The following is a 20,818-nucleotide window of genomic DNA, read 5'->3' on the forward strand; positions in this document are numbered from 1 at the left end:
GCCTGCCCCACAGTCCCGCCTCTGCCCATCTTACCCTTCCCCACAGGGTCCCGCCTCTGCCCATCTCGGCCTGCCCCACATTCTCGCCTTTGCCTATCTTACCCTTCCCCACAGGGTCCCGCCTCTGCCCATCTCGGCCTGCCCCACAGTCCCGCCTCTGCCCATCTCAGCCTGCCCCACAGTCCCGCCTCTGCCCATCTCGGCCTGCCCCACAGGGTCCCGCCTCTGCCCATCTCGGCCTGCCCCACAGGGTCCCGCCTCTGCCCATCTCGGCCTGCCCCACAGGGTCCCGCCTCTGCCCATCTCGGCCTGCCCCACAGAGTCCCGCCTCTGCCCATCTCGGCCTGCCCCATGGTCCGCCTCTGCCCGCTCCCCGCTGCCCGAGAATGCCTCCCAGCCCATTTTTATTTCAGTCTCTGCTCCTTTGTCCATTCCCTCAGCTGCTTCTGTTCTAAAGGCCCTCTTGCTGTAGCTGCTGACTCCAGAGCAGTTGCTGCTGAATTCAGAAAACAGTCCCGGGAGAAGCATCTCTTTATCCCCCCGTAGGAAAGCCAAGACTGGTTCCGGACGGCTGGGGCTTCCAGGGTCAGCCCAGGAGATGGCCAGGCCAGGTGAAGCCAGACCCACAGTGCTTGGGGGGCAGCTCCGGGGCAGCCCAGGCCCCGCTGGCGTTGAAGGGCTCCTGGCCTTGAAGCAACTTCAGCTCTCCCGGGGAAGCTCTGATGATGGGCAGAGGCAGGAGGACGCTCATGTGCTGTGGCTTTTTCCCAATGAACTAGAGTTCATTAAACAGACCTGCTGCTGGGAGGAGGGGTAGTCCTGGGGGACGGGCCCGGGGGGTGACAGGCGGGCTTGGCCCCCCTGCAAGGGGGCCTGGGCCTCAGCTGTCTCATTATCTGTAAATGGAAGAGCTTGGACCTGAAGTTATTTTCAGTTTTCTGTCTAACATTATAAGATTTTGTTGTTAACAGGATTCAATCAATTTGGTTATTAAGCTAGGTGCTGAGCTGTAATTAATTATTTTAACAAAAGAAGTAACAATAGATTTTCTTCTGCTCGTTAAACTAAATCATATGGTTAAAAAATTAAACTATAGATGTGACTCCCCAAGGCTCTCCCCAGATGCCAAGTGCAGCCCTTGGCAGGGATGCCTGCCCCATCCCTATCGTTTAGAGTCCTTAGGACCCTGCGTAACGCTGCTGGGCCCTGAGCTCACAGTCGGGGTGTCTGTGTCCCAGCCCCCGAGCTCTGCAAACAGTCCACACCCCTCCATGCCACACACCCCCATGCCACACACTCCCATGCCACACCCCCTATGCCACACCCCCTGATGCCACATACTCCCATGGCACACTCCCCCATGCCACACACCCCCATGCCACACACCCCCATGCCACACACCCCCATGCCACACACTCCCATGCCACACACTCCCATGCCAAACACCCCCATGCCAAACACCCCCATGCCACACACCCCCATGCCATACCCGCATGCCACACTCCCATGCTACATGCCCCCATGCCACATCCCCTGATGCCACATACTCCCATGGCACACTCCCCCATGCCACACCCCATGCCACACACCCCCATGCCACACACTCCCATACCACACTCCCCATGCCACACCCCCGATGCCACACACTCCCATGCCACTCACCCCCATGCCACACACCCGCGTGCCACACACCCCTGTGCCACACCCCATGCCATATCACATGCCACACACCCCCATGGTTTATGTTCAAGTGTGTTCTTGAAAGAGCCTGGGTTTTGTAAACACGCTGCTGACTTTTGTATTAAAAACATGAACAGGTGACGGCAGCCACCACACGCCACCCTCTTCTGTCTGTGCTTCCATGCCTTGGCTCTTCCCACCCAGGGTCTGTGGGGGTCAGGGCCCGCCACCTCTTCCTCAGTTGGAGTGAATTTGGGTCTGACCGAGGGCTTTAGCCATTGTCAGATGTGACAAACAGGCCCTCCCTGGAGACCGCGTCTCTAGGAAGCCCTGCTCCTCCGGGCTCCTCCGGGCTCCACTGCAGTTACCTGCACAGGCGCTGGGACATCGAGCACAGCCATCACACTGCAGCAGGAGGCGGGGCCTCCGGTGGTTTTCTGAAGGTCACCAACCCTTCAGGGTTGGACAAGCAGAAGCCTTTTGCATCCCCGCCAGGCCCCTTGCCCAGGTGGCCCCAGTCAGCCTCCACCCTCAGGCACATGGTCCCAATTCTATTCACAGCTTCTGTTTTCCTGGCTTCTTTCCCCACGTTGACAAGATTTCCATCTTGCTGTTGGTCTTGTCAGTGTAGGAAGTCCAATCCACTGCTCTGAGGAAGCCTCTCAACTCCAGGGTGTGCCAGAAGTCAAGGGCAGCCTCTTCCCTAGGAGACACATGCCCACACGTGCATGCAGGCGCCACGCACAGTCCAGGGCTGTCGGCGGCTGCTTCTGCACCGTCCAGGTGGCTTGTCCGGAGTTAACCATCACAGTAGCCCTGTGCTGCTGTGAAAGCACGGGGGAGCTGTGTGGCCTCCGTGGAAACGCAGGGGAGTTGTGTGGCCTCCGTGGAAATGAGGGGGAGCTGTGTGGCTTCCGTGGCACAGCAGCCCTCGCTTGCCCTGTGCTAACTGTCTGCTTCCTGTGTGCCGTTTTCCTGCTAGAATTCTCTGGTGGTCGAGATCCCGCCATTTCGGAATCAGAGGATAACCAGCCCCGTTCACGTCAGTTTCTACGTCTGCAACGGGAAGAGAAAGCGAAGCCAGTACCAACGCTTCACCTACCTTCCTGCCAACGGTAACGCCGTCTTTCTAACCTTAAGCAGTGAAAATGAGCGTGTGGGGTGCTTTTTCTAAAGACACAGAAACAGATGACGTCGCCGTAAAGCAGCGGGCGTGTTGCACGTGTAACTGTGTGATGTCCCGTTAGTGAGACTGAGTCATCGATTCTCTCCAAATGAAAGGACAAGGAAGGCTTCCGATGCATTTTCCTTGATCCCTGTTGTGGGGAGTGGGGGGCAGTGTTGAATACTTAGTCATGGTTATCGTGCGGCTTGGCGAACGTGTAACAGCCAAGGGGAGAACACGGCTCTTCTGCTCTCAAAACCCAGGAGGTCCTTTACGTGTACTAAAGCTGCTTCAGGTGAAAGGCAAATGTGCATAGCTATTTCGCAGGCACCTTTAGGAATAAACCTTGCTTTTCAGCCTGTGGTCCTGATGTGGTCCTTAAGGTGAGCAAGCTTTGTGCTGGGCGGATGTCCCCAAGATACTTCTCCAGGGGAAGTCTCATCTCCTGGGACCATGGGCATCCAGGCCGGTGCACCTCCTCCTCAACCCGCCTGCCCCTTACCCATCGTGGGAATGGCTCCTTTTCACTCAAAAAAAAAATATATATCAGCTTACCTTTTTAACCTTTAGGGTGTTTTCTTAAAGGAAATACCATTGAGTGTGTGCTCTCAGTCCTTGAACCAGGAGCAGCTTCCTTTGTGGGTTCAGGCCACTCCTCCCAGCTTGGAGAGGACAGGGTTAGCTTTCATCCTGAGTTTTACTGTGTTTTGGGTAAGCTTAGCTAATGTCAACAGTCTTTTTATATTGCTTTTTTCTAAAAACTCCAGAGATTCCTATTATCTGAGAGGGAAACCACATGCGGGGAGCTAATTACAAAAACAGTCACATTCTCTGAGTGAAATCAGGGTGTTTCCAAAGGTTTCTGTTTTCTCTGAACGTAAAGGGCATTTGTAATAGACCAGATCCTAGGAAGGCCCTCCCCACGTTTACACGAAACTGCCAGCACTCCCTGTGTCCTTAGGTAAGCTGTAGAAATACCCCTCAAGGTGTGGATACTGGGGTTTCGCTATAAAGTCGCTGCACCCTGAGAGCATCTGTGAGACAGAGCTGTAGGGGTGACGGGCAGCCCCAGCCCAGCCCACACGGAAGGGCCTCGTGCTCTGTGACCCCTGGGATTTAGTGGTCTGCACCACCCACACCTGTTCTGGAACAAGGTACAATGTATCTTACAGAAGGAAATACTGTATCTTTTTTTGAAAATATAATGATTGCGTTCTAATTAAACTTCAAGCATGGTTGACCAGAAATTGAATGTCTTAAAGAAAGCCCAGGCCTCATAAAGAAGGCTTGCTTTCCAGAGCAGCGCGTTTTTTTCTTATGTGCTGGACACGTGGCAGCCCCACCATGGGTTTACGTGGCAGCCCCACTGTGGGTTTGCGCGGCACTGAGTTTAGCGCACATCACGCGTCTCAGAGGCAGAAGGGGTCTGTGCAGGGAGCCTGCCAGCCCTTCGCAGGCAGCAGTGGAGGCCCCCAGGACCGTGGCCGCAGCATGAAGTTGGTGAGGCTGACCTGCTCCTGCCCCTCCTGCCCACACCCCACCCAGCAGCCAGCCATCCAGTACTACCAGCCACCTTCCTGCCTCGGCCAGCCCCAGCACCCCTCTCAGCTCCGTGCCCGGCGTGGACGTCTCTGCTGGACCCCCGGCCCGGTACCCAGCAGCACCCTCCAACCCCAGCTGCCCCAGCATGGCCCATCACAGGCTGGGTTCCGCAGACCCGCCCCAGGCACTAGCCTTCACCCGTCCTCTCTCTTGCTGACTCCCTCGTCTCTTCTTTCCCGGAGGAGCGCCACGGCTGCCAGGTGACCCTCCAGGTCCCCACGAGCACACTGACTGGCCCCACCAGCCCACAGGGGCTCCCGGCTCCCTGTCACCCCCCTGCTCCTGGGGGCTGTGACTGAATCCCGCACCACAGACTGTGATTCCCTCAGGCAGAACCCCGGGCTGCCGCTGTCAGTCAGTGTGGCTTTTAAATAAATAAACGAATGAGTGGAAACCAGCACTCAGGCATCCGTGTCCATCCGCGTCCCGCTGCACTTCCCGCCCTGCGACCCTGGCTGCGTCTGAGACGCTGAGGCCACGCCAGGGCCTGCGTCCTCCGTGCTCATGCGTCTGTGTCTTGGGGTCCGGCTTGGACGGTTTCTGCCACGTGGTCCAAGAGACAGTTGGCAGCTCTCCTTCCACAACCCTTGGAGGTGTAGCCAGGACGTGTCAGGGTGGAGGGAAGCTGGTCAGCAGGCACTGGCCTGACTCGGAGTGGCTCCTGGTTTGCTTTTTCCCCTTCCCACATGTCGCCGTGGGGTTCGTTTCACTCCAGTCTCCGCTGTGCCGAGCTCCAGGCCTGAGTACCCGGGGGTCACGGCAGCCAGGGGCAGGCTCTTAGGGGCAAGAAGTGTGCTGTGGAAATGCCAAGTGGACAGAAATGAAGCACGTAACCTCCAATTGTGGGATTCATTTTGCATACAGTTTGTAGAATCAAGTCTCATTTGAGGTTTTCCTTCAGAATTGCTGTCCCCACAGGCAGGCCCCGCTGAGGGCTCCAGGGCATTTGGAATCCAAGTGCCCAAGGGGGTCCGGTGCTTGTGGGGGGCGGGGGCACGCCCCGGCTGCCAGCTGCTGTCACTCTTCATCTCAGCCCGAAGGTGTCCTCGGATGATGTGGCGGAAGATGAGCCCAGAGGCAGCACCTGGCCCCGAGACCCCTCCGTCCTCACGAGGCCTCGTCTCTCCTCTCAAGTCAGCGCGTCGCCGGGGTCAGCCTCTGGGAATCGCCGTCTGAGTGCAGAGGGCTGGTGGTCTCTGATGGGACCCAGAGGGTCAGGCTGGTTCCTTTCACCTCCTAGGGGGGCAAGCATTAAATGGGGAAAGGTTCCCACCCGAATGTCTGAGCAGGAGTGGCAGAGCCCTCTGGGAGCCCTGCAGGCCGCCCCACCTGGCACTGCGGGAGGAAAGTAAACGTGGCCCACAGTGGGAGTCTCAGACATGTGTGCCACACAGGGGCTCCCTGGAGCAGCTGGCTTGTCACTGCTTTTGTTTAACTGCGCCTGAATTTAATCTTCCGGAGGTGCATCATGACGGCCGAGGGATGCCCAGGTGCCAGGAATGTCCGCAGTTCTTAGAGGTTATTCTAACAAGTCAGTTAGCGTTAACGCCTGGAGTGGGGGACCCTGCCCAGGCCTGGTTAGAAGGCAGCGACTGCGTGGCCTGGAGCATGTGTGAGGGGCTGCGCATGTGTCCCAGATACGAGCAGGCAGGGCTGGGAATCTGAAAAAGAAAACCAAGTTACAAACTCAAAGTCAGCTACCAACGTCAGTGTTTGTTTGCAGGAGAAAATAAAACGTGGCAAGTCACTGGGGCTTGGAGACTCGGGTCTTTTCATCTGACGTCGTTTTCGTCGGTTCCCTGGAAATGCTTCCAGGGCCTCTGCGCCACGCCCCCCGTGGAGCTCTTCCCCGTCCATGCCGAGGAGAAGCTGCTCCTGGCCCCGGCTCCCCGTGAAAGCACACACACCCCTGCCTCTGTTGGGATCCCTTTCATGGCCAGAGCCTCCTTCCTCAGGGGACACGTGGCCCAGCTGAGGGTCCTCTGGTGACAGGGAGTGGCTGCTGTGATCAAACCCTCCGTCACCTAAAATCAGGAGCAGCTCTGACCACGAAATGTGACGTCCGGGGTGCGATGTCATCAGGGTGGATCTGCCTCGGGATCTGGGGGGTCCCTTGCTGTGGGTGGGCTCCAAGCCCAGACAGGAGCCAGCTGAAGACTCAAACACCACGAAGAGGGGTGGGCGCCCTTCCCTCCCAGGTCCTCCCCAGCCCTCCACTGGCCCTGCCACAGCGACCTGGGCCTCAGTCTGTGTCTTCTCAAGAGCAGAAGGGGACTAGACCCCATTACTTCCCTGTCTGCAGTGGATTATTAAATGGAGAAGTGACCGTGGCATCGGAGAGGTGTCAGTAGAGAGGCTCCCGTGGGGGTTCTGTGGCCTTGGGGCCACACCAGCGATTGTCATGAAGAGAGCTGCTTGGGTGTGAGCCGGGGCGGGGGCGGCTGTGAAACGGAGGTCCTGTGCACAGAGCCCACCACCCACGGTCGACAGCTGGGGGCTTGTCTCCGCCTGCGCGTCCCAGGCAGCAGACCCGGTCTGTCGGGGAGCCCCCTCCGGATAGCGCGTCCCAGGCCCCCAGTAAGCTCAGCTGGGGTTGTGCAGGCCGAGGGCTCTAGAACCCTGCGAGGGATTGACTCGATTACAGACGGAGCCACAGACAGGCAGCCATGGGCCGCCCCTCCTCCTCGCCCTCCCCGCCCTGCTCCTCAGCTGGTGGCCTCTCCTTCTTAGGAGCTTTCCATTCCGCCTTTTTCCTGGATTTTTGGGCTCACGCTGTCCAAGTCCACTGCACGTAAAGCTCGATCCCTAGACAGTGACGTTCGTGAGTTCTCTTCAGGTGCTCAGTGGCCCCAGATCGCCCTTTAGCTGCCGTTGGCCAAAAGCACAGCCCGGGTAGCTGCGAACACCCGTGGCCTCTTCCCTCTCCTCCCCTCCGCTCTCCCCTGCACACTTGGAGGCACCCTGGGACTGGGCCTGAGCTCGGCTGTCACTGCAGAGTGAACCTGCTCGCCTCAGACCCCCACCTAGCCATGGCTCCCACATTCCGTCATCTTAGAGATAAGGAGGTGGGGCCCCGAGCGCCTGTCGAGCCCCCATGTGGTGGTAGCGTGGGTGGGGGTATCTCGCCGGCATCTTTCCAGGACTGCCGGGCTGTGCCTCCGGGTCTCTCCCCACCCCTGTCCTGTTCCCTGAAATAAAGTCGCTCACGTTCCGATCCCGCCACCTTGGCGGGTGCTCCCAGCTCCTGACACGTCACCCAGTGCTGCCCTCACAGTGCCCTGGTTTTCAGCCTCGAGAGACTCCAGGTGTCGGCCAGGCTGCAGGCGCTTCGATGCACCAGGGCCTGGTCACCGGTTCTCAAAACATTCTCCTGGTAGCCCTCGTGTACCCTCCAAGGTCCTGAAACGCAGACGCCCCGTGCTGCATGCCCTGCCCTGCCCGGGGACCAGGGCGGCCTCCCCTTTCTGCAGCTCATGGGGGTCAAGCCGGACACCCCGTGCTGATATTTCAGCCCAGCTCTGCCCCAGCTTAGAAGTCCAACTTGATTTCAAACAGAGCAGGTGATGCTGACCTCTCCAGCTGATGGCGTGGCCTCCGTGCTTCAGGTGGCCGCAGGGGCGAGAATTCCAGAAGCGCAGCAGCCGACGACGTCTGTGGCTGGAGCTGAGCTGGCCCCACCCTCAAGCAGCAGCCTGTGGGCCCCTCACCCCGGTTCTCCTGAAAGCCTTAGGCCACCCGAGGGAGGCAGCGTCTATTACATTTCTGTTTTTGCTGTTTCCCTCCCTGCTCCAGACAGAAAGTGAGGGAAGGGTGATCGGATGCTCGCTGCCAACGCTAACCCTGAGGGAAAGGAATTTCTCTCTCACTTGCTGTGGGTTGCTGGCTCACCAGGCCTCCCAGACGTCAGAAGAAGGGCTCCAATTAACAGGGGGACTGGAGATGCCCTTGCCCAGAACCCCCCCCAGCGAGACGCCAGGCCCTGCTGCGTGTCCTCGGAGCCTGTTCTAAGGCGGGAGGGATTTGGGGTGGAAGATTGCTCCTGCGGAAGTCAGAGTGAGGGGAATCCATTAGGGACCCAGCGTTGGGATCCAGACTGGTGTGAAGGAGCCCCCTGAGGCTGGGTGAGCCCAGCTCCTGCAGGAGGGGGTGGGGCTGGGAGTCTGAGACAGGATAAGGGGGTGGGAAGGGGTTTGTTTAGAAATCTAAGGGCCGTGGGCCACCAAAAGCAGGGATGTGTGAGTCAGTGGGGAGGCTGGGCGCCAGGAAGCCTGGGATCCGGGACATGCGTGGGGCAACAGGAGCGCTCTGAGCTTGGCGACGCCAGCTGCGCGCCTGGGAGGGACCCGCCTGTCTGCAGAGCTGCTCCCAGCCAGCGTCTGCTGTGCGTCTGCCACCCCACCGTGGTCCTGTGGTTCCAGTGGCATGGTGAAGCCTGGCTCTGCAGCGTGAGTCTCGCGCCCCGCAGAACACAGAGGGTAGCCTCGGCGGTGACGGCCAAAAGCCAGCCGCTGTGTGTTTTGGTTTGTGCGTCTGTGGGAGCGTCTGCTGCCGTGAGCCTGATTGGGCGACAGACCCCACCTCACTGCACCCGGGAGCAGCACCGCCTGCCACACCTGCGGCCGTGGGTGCCCCGCAGCCCCGAGGCCCCCTCGTGCTTCCCCTTGCCGCTGGGTGGTCCTGGCCCCATCGCCGCCACCCGAGACCCCCATTAAGTAACTGAGCCATGTCCCTGTTTTCACTTCTGTGTGAGGAAGAGTGCGGAGCCCCACCCAGAGGACGGGTGTGAGGGCAAAGTCAGATCAGCAGAAGCACTCAGTCCTGCGCGGGCACACCGCGGGGGCTAGCCACAGGGTCAGCCACTACGGAGCTGCGGTTTCAGCCTGGAGGTCTGTGGCGTGCGTGGTTGGAATACTTACCTACTCACGTGGCTGTGACTTGGGAAGAGCGTATGTTCCTGGAAACCATGGAACACGCTTCAGCAGCAACACCAGTGAGGAGTGGGAGAGCACGCACGGCCTCCCAAAGGCAGGGCAGACGCCGTTGGAAAAAACCCTCGCCGTCTCCCACGTCAGGTGGGGCCTGGTTGGCGCAGATTCACCACCCCCCGCCCCCTTAGGCTGAGGACAATCTCGTCCACACCCCATCCGCCGCTTTCCTTCTTTCACTGTTTATGAAAAGCCGTGCCCTGGAGCCGTCATTCCTGGTTGTTTATGTTGATGGCAACACTTGGACTTCACTGTCGTGCAGAGAACAGAAGCCAGTCTGATCTTTGTTCTCCAGGGGTTTAGACTTTGAACAAAACCTCTTTTGTCCGGCACTGCCATGCGTACCTGGTAGAGTAATTCCAGCTAAACACTTGAGGTTTCTAAACATGCAGGCCTGGGGAGAAGAGAACCGCCCTGGGGCGATTCCCTGCTGTGCACAGCACCTGCAGCCTGCAGCCAGCTCGGTGTTAGATCCCGGCTGTGGTGCCACCTGGGCACCAGCTGTAACTAGACAGAGGAAGGGGTCTCAGTCTTCGGGGCTTCCCCAGCAGAGCACCACCGGCCGGGTGCCTTGTAAACAGCAGACGTTCACTTCTCACCACTCTGGAGGCTGGAAGTATGAGGTTGGGGCTGGGATGGTTGGGTTCTGGTGAGGACCCTTCCAGGTTGAGACAGCCAGATTCCCACCGTATACTCACGTGGCACGGCACATTTGTGTCTTTCTCCTCATGGGACACCAGGCATGGGATCAGGGCCACACTCTAGTGACATCCTTTAACCCCAGCTGCTTCCCGAAAGCCCTATCTTCAAGTAGAGCCAACCGGACGGGGGTTAGGGCTTCAACACAAGCTTGAATGGACACGATTCCACCTGTAGCAGTGACCCCGCTTGTCTAAAGCTGAAGGGCTGGGCCTGCCCCTGCCCCTGCCCCTGCCCCCTGCCTGCCCATCCCCAGAGCCCCTTCTTGCCCCCAGGGCCCCCCCCGCCCACCTGCAGGTGCTCCCTGTGCTACAGACAGAGCCCCCAGAGCCGGGAGCTGTGGGCGCCAACCTCAGGAAGCCGGGACTGCGTGGGCTCTCGCCTGCCGCCATGTCACTCAGGCCAATTTTCATTCTCAGGTCTTGTCACCTCTGCCTTATAGCTGGGGAGACGGGCTCACGGGATTTAGGGGTCTCAGCGTCACACGGCCAGTGGTGTGTGGATGGGAATTCACATGTGCGGCCTCCTCAGAAGCTGCCGTGTCCCATTCAGGCTGCGGGTGGCTGCCCTCAGATCTTCCAAGAACATGCTCAGCGAGGCTGCGGGTCCAGGGAAGGGCGTTTACCGGACGGTGCGCACAAAGGTGCCGCCTACAGTGTGTGTGGCTTTGGGTGGTGCTATTCACCCATCTGTTCCCGCCTTTATTCTCCACCCATCAGGTCTGGGTGCCATGCCAGGCCCCAGGACAGGTGTCGATCAAAGCTCACGCACAGGCCCACCTGGGCCAAGGGACCGCGACCGGCTCTGAGACTCACAAGATGCTGTCATGGGCGGGGCACATGTGGTGCCCCTGGGTTTGAAGTCACCGCCTCCAGCTCCCTGCAAATAGCTCTGGGAAGGAGGGCAGCGACAGGCGGCGTGGGACCGTCTCGGGAGGGGAGGGCAGCGGCGGGCAGCGTGGGACCGTCTCAGGAGGGGAGGGCAGCGGCGGGCGGCGTGGGACCGTCTCGGTCAAGGGCACATGAGTTCATTCCTGAGAGGCGCGCGTTGCCGCAGCCTCTGGCCTTGGGAAGAGAGGGAGTGCCTGCTGTGGGTGGGGCAACGGAGCTACCTAGATTTGGCGGGGTCCCAGTGAAGCGTCCACTCAGCCTCTGCTTGCCCTGGGGTGGCGGACACATCAGCACTGGGCCTGCTCCGCTCCGCAGGGCAAGCAGCCCGTGTGTCCTGATGCCCAGGGAGGTGGCTCACATGTCCCAGCGCCACGTGCCCCTCACCACCCCCATCCTGGGCCAGGACTTCCCTGGGAGGAGGAATCCGAGTGGCTGGGGAGGTGCAGGAGTGGACGCTGGTGCCACTGCGCTTTTCAGCGGGCCGTGTCTGCGCGGGGTTCTCCGGCGTGGTCTGGCCAGCAGCAACAGACGCCACCCGGCCGCTCAGCCCGCCGGCTTTCTTGAATCACCAGCCTTGGGCCATGGGGTGGCTAATTTATGGCCACGGTCATTTATGGGACAGCTCTGCTGGGCGGTGCCTCTAGTGTCAGGCAGAGCTGTTGGGTGAGCGTTTTTAAAGAGCTCAGGGGACACTTTACGAAAAAGTGCTAGCCCCCACGCCTGGCCACGTTTCTGGGCCCTGGCTGAAAATCCCGTGTGTGGAGAGAGGATCCCCGCGGGGCCTTAATTTAACCTTCCAGCCATGTGCTTTTGCTTAAGATCGTAAACTGGAAATTACCAGCCTCATTAAGAGTGGAGGCTGGGCTATTCAGGATGGCAGCCTCTTCTGAGCAGGAGAGACGTGGGTGCCCACTAGTGTCGCACTCCCACGTCTGGGCCTGTTTCAGGCGACCCCAGCGCCTCTGGAAGGCGCAGGCCTGAGTTCAGGGGGAACGCTGGCCACGCCCTGCCCCGGGTCTCCCCGTCATCCGGCTTTGTTGTGGGCTCCTCAGGCTTGAAGCTGGAACCGGAGGGGAGGGACGGTTCCCAAGGCCCAGCTGCCTGCACAGAGCCAATGGGGGCACGGCCTGAAGCCGACACACATGTCCCCCTGCATGAAAATGTCCCCAGCCCTGGGGTTTCCAGACGGTGGTCAGAGCCCTCCCCCCAGGCACCGACTCCCCCACCCCTTAAAAAAGGTGTTGCTGCCCATGGCTCAGATGTTCGACGTCCTAACGAGAAGCGAGGGGGTGGGGTTACCCGGTCAATGTGAGGGCACCCCCCCTCAGCAGCCCCCCACTTGTGCAGGCAGTCCTGGGCTCCGCCCCATCTGTGAACCCTCTGCTGAAGATGCGGCCCCGGGAGTCCATACTCAGGTGGCTGGAAGCAGAGACCTCTCTGCAGGAACCGACCCAGCACTCCAGGGCGGGTGCCAGGCGCTGGCGCAGTCTCCAGCTCCTCCCAAAGTTCACACCAGAGCAGCGGCGGCTTCACATGGGACCCGCTAGGCCTCACCGCTGGGACAACGGAATTGTGATGTCACCCCAAACGTGGCCATTGCTTCCTGGGGTGTGATTCCAGCGTGACCCCAGTGGTGCTTGCAGAGTGGACAAGGCTGGGGAAGCACCCATCCCGCCCCCGCCCTGGGTGCCACTATAGACGCAGCTATAGTGTGGCTCGGGCCACACTCGCCGCGGTAGCTGTGGCCGGACCTGCCCCAGGCCAAAGGCTGGTGACGCCAGGTCTGCGAGCCCCAGGTAAGGCTGGCACGACCCTCAGCAGAGCCTGGCTAGATGAATGGGCCCCAGTCAGGGAGCTGCAGGCCGCGTCCCGGGAAGGCCTTAGAATCAAGGTGGCCGTGTGATTTTCCTCCTGCCTCCTAGACGTCAGCACCCCTCTGAAACCTCGGCCTCTGTACTCAGCGTGCAGGGCAGATGCTTTAAACCTCGGCCTCCCTACTCAGTGTGCAGGGCAGATTCTTTATTATTTTTTAATTTTTTTATTTCTATTATACTCTTAAGTTCTGGGGCACATGTGCAGATCGTGCAGGATTGTTACGTAGCTATACACGGGCCATGGTGGTTTGCTGTCTCCATGCCCTGTCATCTACATTAGGTATTCCCCAAAATCCCCCCAACCCCTGCTATTCCTCCCCTAGCACCCCCATCCCCCAACAGGCCCCAGTGCGTGATGCTCCCCTCCTTGTGTCCATGTGTTCTCATTGTTCAACACCCACTTATGAGTGAGAACATGCAGTGTTTGGTGTTCTGTTCTTGTGTCACTTTGCTGAGAATGATGGTTTCCAGCTTCATCCATGTTCCTGCAAAGGACGTGAACTTATCCTTTTTTGTGGCTACATAGTATTCCGTGGTGGATACGTGCCACATTTTACCTTGACCTACTCAGCTTGCAGCATACGCTTTAAACGTCAGCCCCCCTACTCAGCGTGCAGAGTGGATGAAGTAAAGATTTGAATGATTGAATAAAAGGAGGGAATTGAAAAGTCAGAGCACAAAAGCAACAAAGTGCAGCAACTCTGCGGAATCCCAGGGTTGAAAGTGGCTGACCTCCTCAGACTCGGAGGCTGGTGAGATGCTACAGCTGGGAACGGCCCCTATGGGTTACTGCCTGTGATGGCCCAGTGTGGCAGGGAGGAGGCGTGGCCAGCTCTTCCCAGCTCTCTGTGGTGGGCGCCACAGGGGAGCTGCAGGTAGCGCAGGGGCTCTCGCGCCATGCGCTGTGGGAAAACGTGTCTCTGTGGTTCGCAGCTGTTGGCGGACCCTCGGCACCCTGGCTATGGTGGGGAACGGCTGCGTGGATTTGCGGGCTGAAGCCCAGGGCTAAAGATTTTCTCTCGAGTTGCGGAAATGCTTTTACTGACTGCAGGAGGCTGCCTGGGCCCTCGGCGGCAGTGAGTGTTTGCGCAGGGAGCCTGTGTGCAGGTTTTGGGGGCCACGCGAAGACCCCAGGTGGTGATGGAAGGGGAGTTTCTCTCCCTGTGGCCAACCCCACTGCCAGAACCCACTGGTGTGCAGCTCACGGGGAAGAGAAAACGGAACGAGGAGACCTGATGTTAGCTCACCGTCCGCGCTGCGTTCGCTCAGAGCGGCAGCTCACATCTGTTGGGAATTTACGTGCGCCATAGCGAGGGCCTCAGAGCAACGGAGCCGTCTGTGTCTCTTCTAAGTAGCACGAGAGGCCTGAGACCAACAGGAAAACAGCAGCCGCAGGAATGCTGGCTGGGATCCGCCTTGCCTCTCCGCTGACTGCATGCCCTGCCCACCGCCTTCCCGACACCCTGCAGAAGCCGGTGCAGAGGCCCGGGGTGGGTGCAAGGCACGGGTGCGAGGCGGGAGCCGGCGTCGGCTCTGGGCCAGGCCTGGCGCAGCAGCCTTGGGGACCCAGTGCCTGCCCTGCAGGCTCCTCCCCGCAGCCCCCGCCTTCTCGGGAGGGCTGGGTGGGAGAAGTCTCCAGAAACTCAGGAACCCCGCGTTCCGTCCTAGGCTGTTGGGTCACTGCCTGCACACAGCCCACCCCTTTCAGAGGGACTGGGAGGGACTGTGGAGGCGTTGCATCCTCAGCGAGGGCGTCTTTCTGTCTCAGTGACTGATGCTTCTCGCCCCCAGTGGTCGTTCCCGTTTACAGTTGGAGTTTTACGGACTCCTGAAAGCTGTCTTGTTGCGTGTTCGAGTTTACCAAACGTGCAGACATTTACCACACCGAGCGTCGGGAGCAGACGTGCCGTCGTGTGTCCAAGTTCAAATGTTCACTTTGATTCCTACAAATCCACAGGCCCCTGGGCCCGGGACTTCCACTGCCGTTTGCAAGTGGACTTTTATAGCGCGTTAGAGCCGGTGGAGAGGCCAAGGAAAACAGTCCTCGCCGGTATTAGAACCAGCTGCCACTCTCTGGGCCGATGACTCATGCCTTTTTTTAATGGGGTGGGAGAACCAGGCAGGAGACAGAGGGACCAGTCAGAGCTGCTGGCTCTGCGGAGGGTGTCCCCCCACCAGCCTGTCTGATCATACCCATCTGCAACTCGTGTTGATCTAACTTTTCTCCCCCTTCTCACAGTTCCAATTATAAAAACAGAACCCACTGATGATTTTGAGACTGCTCCAACCTGTGGACCGGTGAGCCAGGGGTTAAGTCCGCTCCCGAGACCGTACTTCAGCCAGCAGCTGGCCATGCCGCCCGACCCCAGCTCCTGCCTCGTGGCTGGCGTCCCTGCCTGTCCGCAGAGAGGCGCCTTGATGCCAGTAGCCCCCGGCATGAGCCCCAAGCTCCACGACCTTTCTCCCACTGCCTACTCCAAGGCCATCGCCAGCTCAGGCCATTGTCACCTGGGGCTCCCACCGCCGGCCGGAGAGGCCCCCACCGTCACCCCTGCCGTCCAGGACGTGCCCAGGCCAGCGGCCACGCACCCCAGCTCTCCCGGACAGCCGCCCCTGGCCCTGCTTCCACAGCAGGTGAGTGCGCCTCCGAGCAGTAGCCACACCCCTGGGCTGGAACACTCACTCTGCCCCAGCAGTCCCTCTCCTCCACTCCCGCCCGCCACCCAAGAGCCGACCTGCCTGCAGCCCTGCAGCCCAGCGTGCCCGCCTGCCACGGGCCGCCTACAGCACCCGCTGCCCACGGTCCGCAGGGACGAGTCTCCGACCGCCCGGCGTCGGCCGCTGCCAGAGGCCCGTGAGGACGGTAGTCCTAACTTGGCCCCTATTCCTGTAACGGTCAAGCGAGAGCCGGAAGAATTGGACCAGTTGTACCTGGACGACGGTGAGTGCCCGTGGCCACGCCGATGTGTGCCCAGCCCGGCGCCGTGTCGCGAGCTCATGGAGGAGATGTGTGTGTGTGGCGCAGGGACGTGCATCCCGGCGCCGGGTGAGGCGTGGGTGTGTCCTCCTGACATGCAGTGCCCATGTGCTGCCGCGGCACCAGGGTGCCTGCCACGAGACCCTGCTCTGGTGATGGCGGCGTGGGGCTCTGGTGGGTCCCTTGGCTGCAGACCCCCTGCGAAGCCTGACCCGGGGTCTGAGGCTCATGCTGCATGCCCAGGTTTGCGACTGCAGCTGACTGCCGAGCGGCTTGGCTCAGGCTCAGGCTCAAAGCCCTGGCTAGAGGAGGCGCCGGCCTCTGCAGTTGGGGCATCACAGGTGCCACTGAGTCCCGTGGATGGCTTGTAGATGACAGCTTAGCCGGGGTGGTGTGCACATTGCACTGTGTGGCTCTGTGCACACGTCTAATGGTCGTGGCCGCCTGGCAGGACCTTGGAGGATGGCCATGATGCTGGGGGCCTGGGACGGCGCCTTCAGGCCTTGGGCGCGGGGCCTCCCTTGTCCAGGCTCCCACAGCATGGAGGCGCACTGAACATCACGCACCTGGGGCTGCATGGGAAGGAAGTGGCCTCACGTCTGTGGCCAGGCGTGTGGCACGGGAACTCCAGCAAGCACGCAGTCCTTCCTGTGAGCAGTGCTGACCGAACGCCGCTGCGTTCTTGGCGAGCGTTTCTGTTTGACGGCCCAGCCCAGCTTGCATGCGGCCACGCTGTGGTCAGGGAGGTGCCCGCAGCCCTGGTGACCACACGTTCAAGTGCGACTCGGCCTGTCTTTTCCATCCCTGCCTGCGTGGTTTGTGTGGGGATTGGGCTTCGTTCCCGTCGGGCGCACAGTGAGTCCTCCCGAGTATAAGACGTTTCCCAGGCCAGGGCTCCAGCAGACACACCGGAGCCTTGCTCACTTCCTGCCCCGAGGCCTGAGGACCAGGCGAGCCTCGGCCTTCCAGGGAGGGGGCGGCATCAGCCTCTCCTGACCTCTGGGGCAGGATTCCGGGGCGTCTGGAGCTGGGTTTCCCATCTGCTGGGCAGGGAGTGAGGCCTTGCCAAACGCTTTCCTGCTGGTTTCTGACTGAAGGCTCCAAGCTTTTTAAGGAGGATGCATGCAGATACATCAGCACCACCCCCCCAAATTTTCAACTCTTGAGCCTGGATCCCTGGTGTGTGTGTGAATTTGAGGTTGTATATTTCATGGGGCCTGGACTTTGTCCGCGTGTGAGCTTGTGGGAGTGTGTCCCGTGGAGCCTGCAGCCCCCGCCGTCTGTTTTTGGGCTTGCAGGAGTGTACCTGTCGACTCAGGAGGCTGCCGCCTCCCCGGGGCTATCCCTCAAAACCATACTGGTGGCCCATGGCTGCCCCGGCCACTCTCTGGAGGTTTGTGATGACCGTGAGTCAGGGCCAGGACCAGGTCTGTGTCCTGTGCAGATGTGTCCTGAAGCTCCTGCTGTCTGATCTGCCCGCTGCCCTCCTCGTCCACTCACAAGGCCACTGGAGCTCTGCATGGGGCCATGTCCCTGCACTGTTCCCTGCTGAGCACAGACAGATTCTGCCTTCCCCCCCAGCCTCTGTGTGAGGTGGACACTGTGTGGGTGGACGCCGGCCGAGGGGGGCGCTGACTGCCACGGCTCCTATCCCTCACCCCGGCCTTGTCTCACGTGGTCTCTTCCCGCCCGCCACGTCTTGTCCCAGCTGTGGCAGCCCTGGGCTCCCATGTCTGGGCAGCACCCTGCAGGCCCAGGTGGGAAGTAGGTCTCACTGATGTTTCTGCTGCCCGGGGGTCCACGTGTGGCTTTGTGGCGAGGGTGGAACTCGGGGCAGGCAAGACTGAGGGGGTTGCTGGGGACGAGGGCATATTCCATGTCAACACAGCAGGTGAGGCTGGCGTCCCACCCCACCCATTTCTGCCAAAGCCTCACCAAGTGGCCCGGGCCTCTCAGGCCTTGGTCCTAGAGGTCAAAGCTAAGTGAGCCAGGCCGGCCTTGGGGGCCACGGAGGCTGGGCTGTCCGAGCACACAGACTGCTGCATGAGTGTGGATGTGACCGTGCCTTGGTGGCCCAGCTGTGCGTGGACATGGAGGGAACGGGACCCGGGAGAGGCGAGTGGGGTGCACGGATGGCCCCTGGACACAGGGAAGGCTGAGGCTGGAGTGCATCTGCTGTGGGCCTGGGCCTGGCCTGCAGGTCCTCTGAAGGTGCCCGAGGACACGCCCCGTTGGCGCCTCTCCTGACCACCTATGGGACCCTGGAGCCCCTGACGTACCCGCTGTAAAGCGCTTGTTCACCCCGTTTAAGAAAGTTTATCTCCCCGAGTCCTGGTGCCCCGCCCTCGGGACACGGAGGACAGCCCTTCCCCTGGGTGAGCTCACGTCCCGGCAGGCCCCTCTCCCCATTCATCACACTCTGGGGCGCGGTGATCTTCCCAGAAGTCGGATCTCGTGGGCCACATCCTGTTCAGAAGCCCCAGGGGTTTCTGTGTTGCCAAAGCAGAGTTGGCCTTGGAGCCTGGCACCAGCCTCCCACTGCCCCGGTCCACGTACGTCTTATCAGGCCCAAGGCTGGCCCCGGAGCCTCGAGCACAGACCCCGAGCACCAGCCCCGCACGCTCTTCTGGGCACAGTTTACGGTCCTGTGTTCATTCTGTTTCCGTAATATGGGGCCAGCCACACACAAGCATTTTGGTTTAGCGTATGGCACTAGGCAGTGCTGTTTTGGGGGTCAGGTTGGGGTGGAGGTCGAGACAGCTGTGCAGACACCTATCTGTGCCGTGGTGAGCGTCGTCCATTTCATCTCCACCTGCAAGGTCTCTCGATGCTCAGCCAGGACCACAGGAGCTCAGGCTTTGGGCAGCTGGAAGCAGCGTCAGCCATGGCCTGGCCTCCTGTCCCCGTGGACAGACAGCCCCTCTTCATCCTTCAGAGGCGGGCAACTGGGGCGGGTCGCAGAGGAAGTTTTGCTCAGGGTGGGTGTGAAGGGGAGGGGTGAGTCCTAGGGGCTGAGAGAGTGCAGGTGGGCGGACCCTGGTCAGGCGAAGGCTTTGGGTCAGGGTGGGGGGTCCCTGGTGCAGGCCTGACATTGCTGCAACCCCATGAGACAGGCACCAGGCCGTGGGCTCCAGGTCCCTCCTGAGCAGCTGGGGGCAGGTCTACCCACTCTAGATACCTGTCCCTCCCTGGTGAAGAGCAGATTCGACTGTTTATTGCTCTGTTGGAGCTGAGTGGTCAAAGCCTTCACTGAGAGTGATGTGGGCCAAGCCGTTTCCCGAATCTTGGGTGGATGGGGCCATAGATGGGGTGCTGCCTGTCCTTGTGAGAAGATGGCTGGAGCATCCCCCAAGATGGCCGGGAAGGGTCCTGGGTCAGGGTTGAGTCTGGGTTGGCCCTTCTCCTGCAGATGACCTCTGGCTTGCCCTGAGGTGGAACCCTCACCCCAGGCTCACAAACACCATGACACAAACAGAGGTTGGGGCCCAGGCTGGGCTGGGAAAGCCTCATGCAGGACGAAGACCTGAATCACGAGGTGGACCCCTGAGTCCCCCAGACCCCAGTGAGCTCCAGGGAAATGTGGGGGGCCACGCAGGGGCCACCTTGATGAAAGAGGCGGGCTGGGGTGAGTCTGGGTGGTGCTGGTTTAGTTAATGTATATTTTGTCTAATTTCACATTCCCTGAGAGAACTGGGCACCTCAGCACCCACCCTGGGGCTCAGCTGCTGGCTTAGAAAGCGGTGACCTGGAGTGGGGGAGCGGAGAGGAGTGGGGAGCACAGGGCCCCCCACCAAGGGACAATCCCAGCACCTGGCGAGGGAGTAGAGATGGGACACAGAAACAGTCACGAAACCCAGATCAGAAGTTGGCGCGTGCGTGTCACGTGTCCTCAGTGGGTGGAAAGTGGCCACTGTTCGTGTGTGTTTATGCAACAGGCGAGGGAGGAACACTGGGGTGGGAGGAAGCAGAAGAGAAGTCAGTGCGGCTGGGGCAGGACTCAGATACCCCGGCCATGTTTGTAAACAGGCCTAAGGGACAGGCGGCCGGGACCTGCCGGCCACCCTGAGCCCCGTGAGGCGCCTGTGGCAGGATGTGGCATCATAGGTGATGGAAGCCCCTCTGGATCCTGGTTCCCAGCTTCCCTGGCTTCTCTCTGCCATCTGCTGGCCCCGCCGCTGCCTCCAGGGCCAGCAAGCCTGGCGTGAGGTGCGGAGTTAGCCTTCAGCACCCTGCAAACCAAACAGCGGTGCCTTGTAGGTGAAGGGTCCGGGCCAGTGCCGGGACGTCCTCACGGGGCTGGAGACCCAGCCCTGACCCCTGGACACCCAGCCGTTTTGAGGGGCTTCCCTCTGCCTGACCAGAACCAGAGCCGTGGGTCGGTGAATCGAGTCACTTCAGGGCTTTGCTGCTGGCTTCACGTGCGCCGCTGGGCAGAGGCAGCCAATGCGATCTGGGGCTCCTCCCGTGCGCAATGATGCAGACACTGGCGGCCCATGAGGACAGAGAAAGCTTATTTTGTGTGTACAGGTTTTTCACTTGTTTTGTTTGGGTTTTGATTTTCTTTTCCAGGAATGTAGAGTTAAAATGCAATACTAGAATATTGTCCAGTTGCAGAGTGTGTGTGGGGAGGGCACAGTGTCCGCGTTTGCATTCCCAAGGGGTCTGGGGAGGACGTTTCACATCACAGTCTCCTCCCTGGAAGCCTCCGCTTGTCCACAGGAACCTGAAGGTCACGCACGACCCACGTCCTGTGTGTCTTAAGGAATCCAAGCCTCAAAATGACAAACAAAGCTGGATGTGGTGGCTCATACCTGCAATCCCAGCACTCCGGGAGGCTGAAGCAGGAAGATCACCTGAGGTCAGGCGTTCGAGACCAGCCTGGCCAACATGGTGAAACCCCGTCTCTATTAAAAATACAAAAATTAGTCAGGCATGGTGGTGCATGC

General features: G+C 60.3%; 1 protein-coding gene across 4 annotated transcripts in view; it reads left to right on the top strand.

Moving 5' to 3' along the window:
- The window catches only part of NFATC1 (nuclear factor of activated T cells 1), an 87,883-nt gene extending 67,135 nt beyond the window's left edge, over nucleotides 1–20,748 (top strand). For 2 of the 4 annotated variants that reach the window (XM_032293774.1, XM_032293775.1), the window contains exons 8-9: nucleotides 2,663–2,795; nucleotides 15,135–20,748. In XM_032293774.1, the coding sequence (XP_032149665.1) occupies nucleotides 2,663–2,795; nucleotides 15,135–16,243 (1,242 nt within the window). In that variant the 3' untranslated portion in view covers nucleotides 16,244–20,748. The other 2 variants (XM_032293776.1, XM_032293777.1) reach the window with 2 other exon arrangements.
- Nucleotides 20,749–20,818: the final 70 nt, after the last annotated feature.

The sequence above is a fragment of the Sapajus apella genome, unplaced genomic scaffold (assembly GCF_009761245.1).
Source record: "Sapajus apella isolate SASKATOON/1434 unplaced genomic scaffold, GSC_monkey_1.0 scaffold30, whole genome shotgun sequence".
NCBI lineage: Eukaryota > Metazoa > Chordata > Mammalia > Primates > Cebidae > Sapajus > Sapajus apella.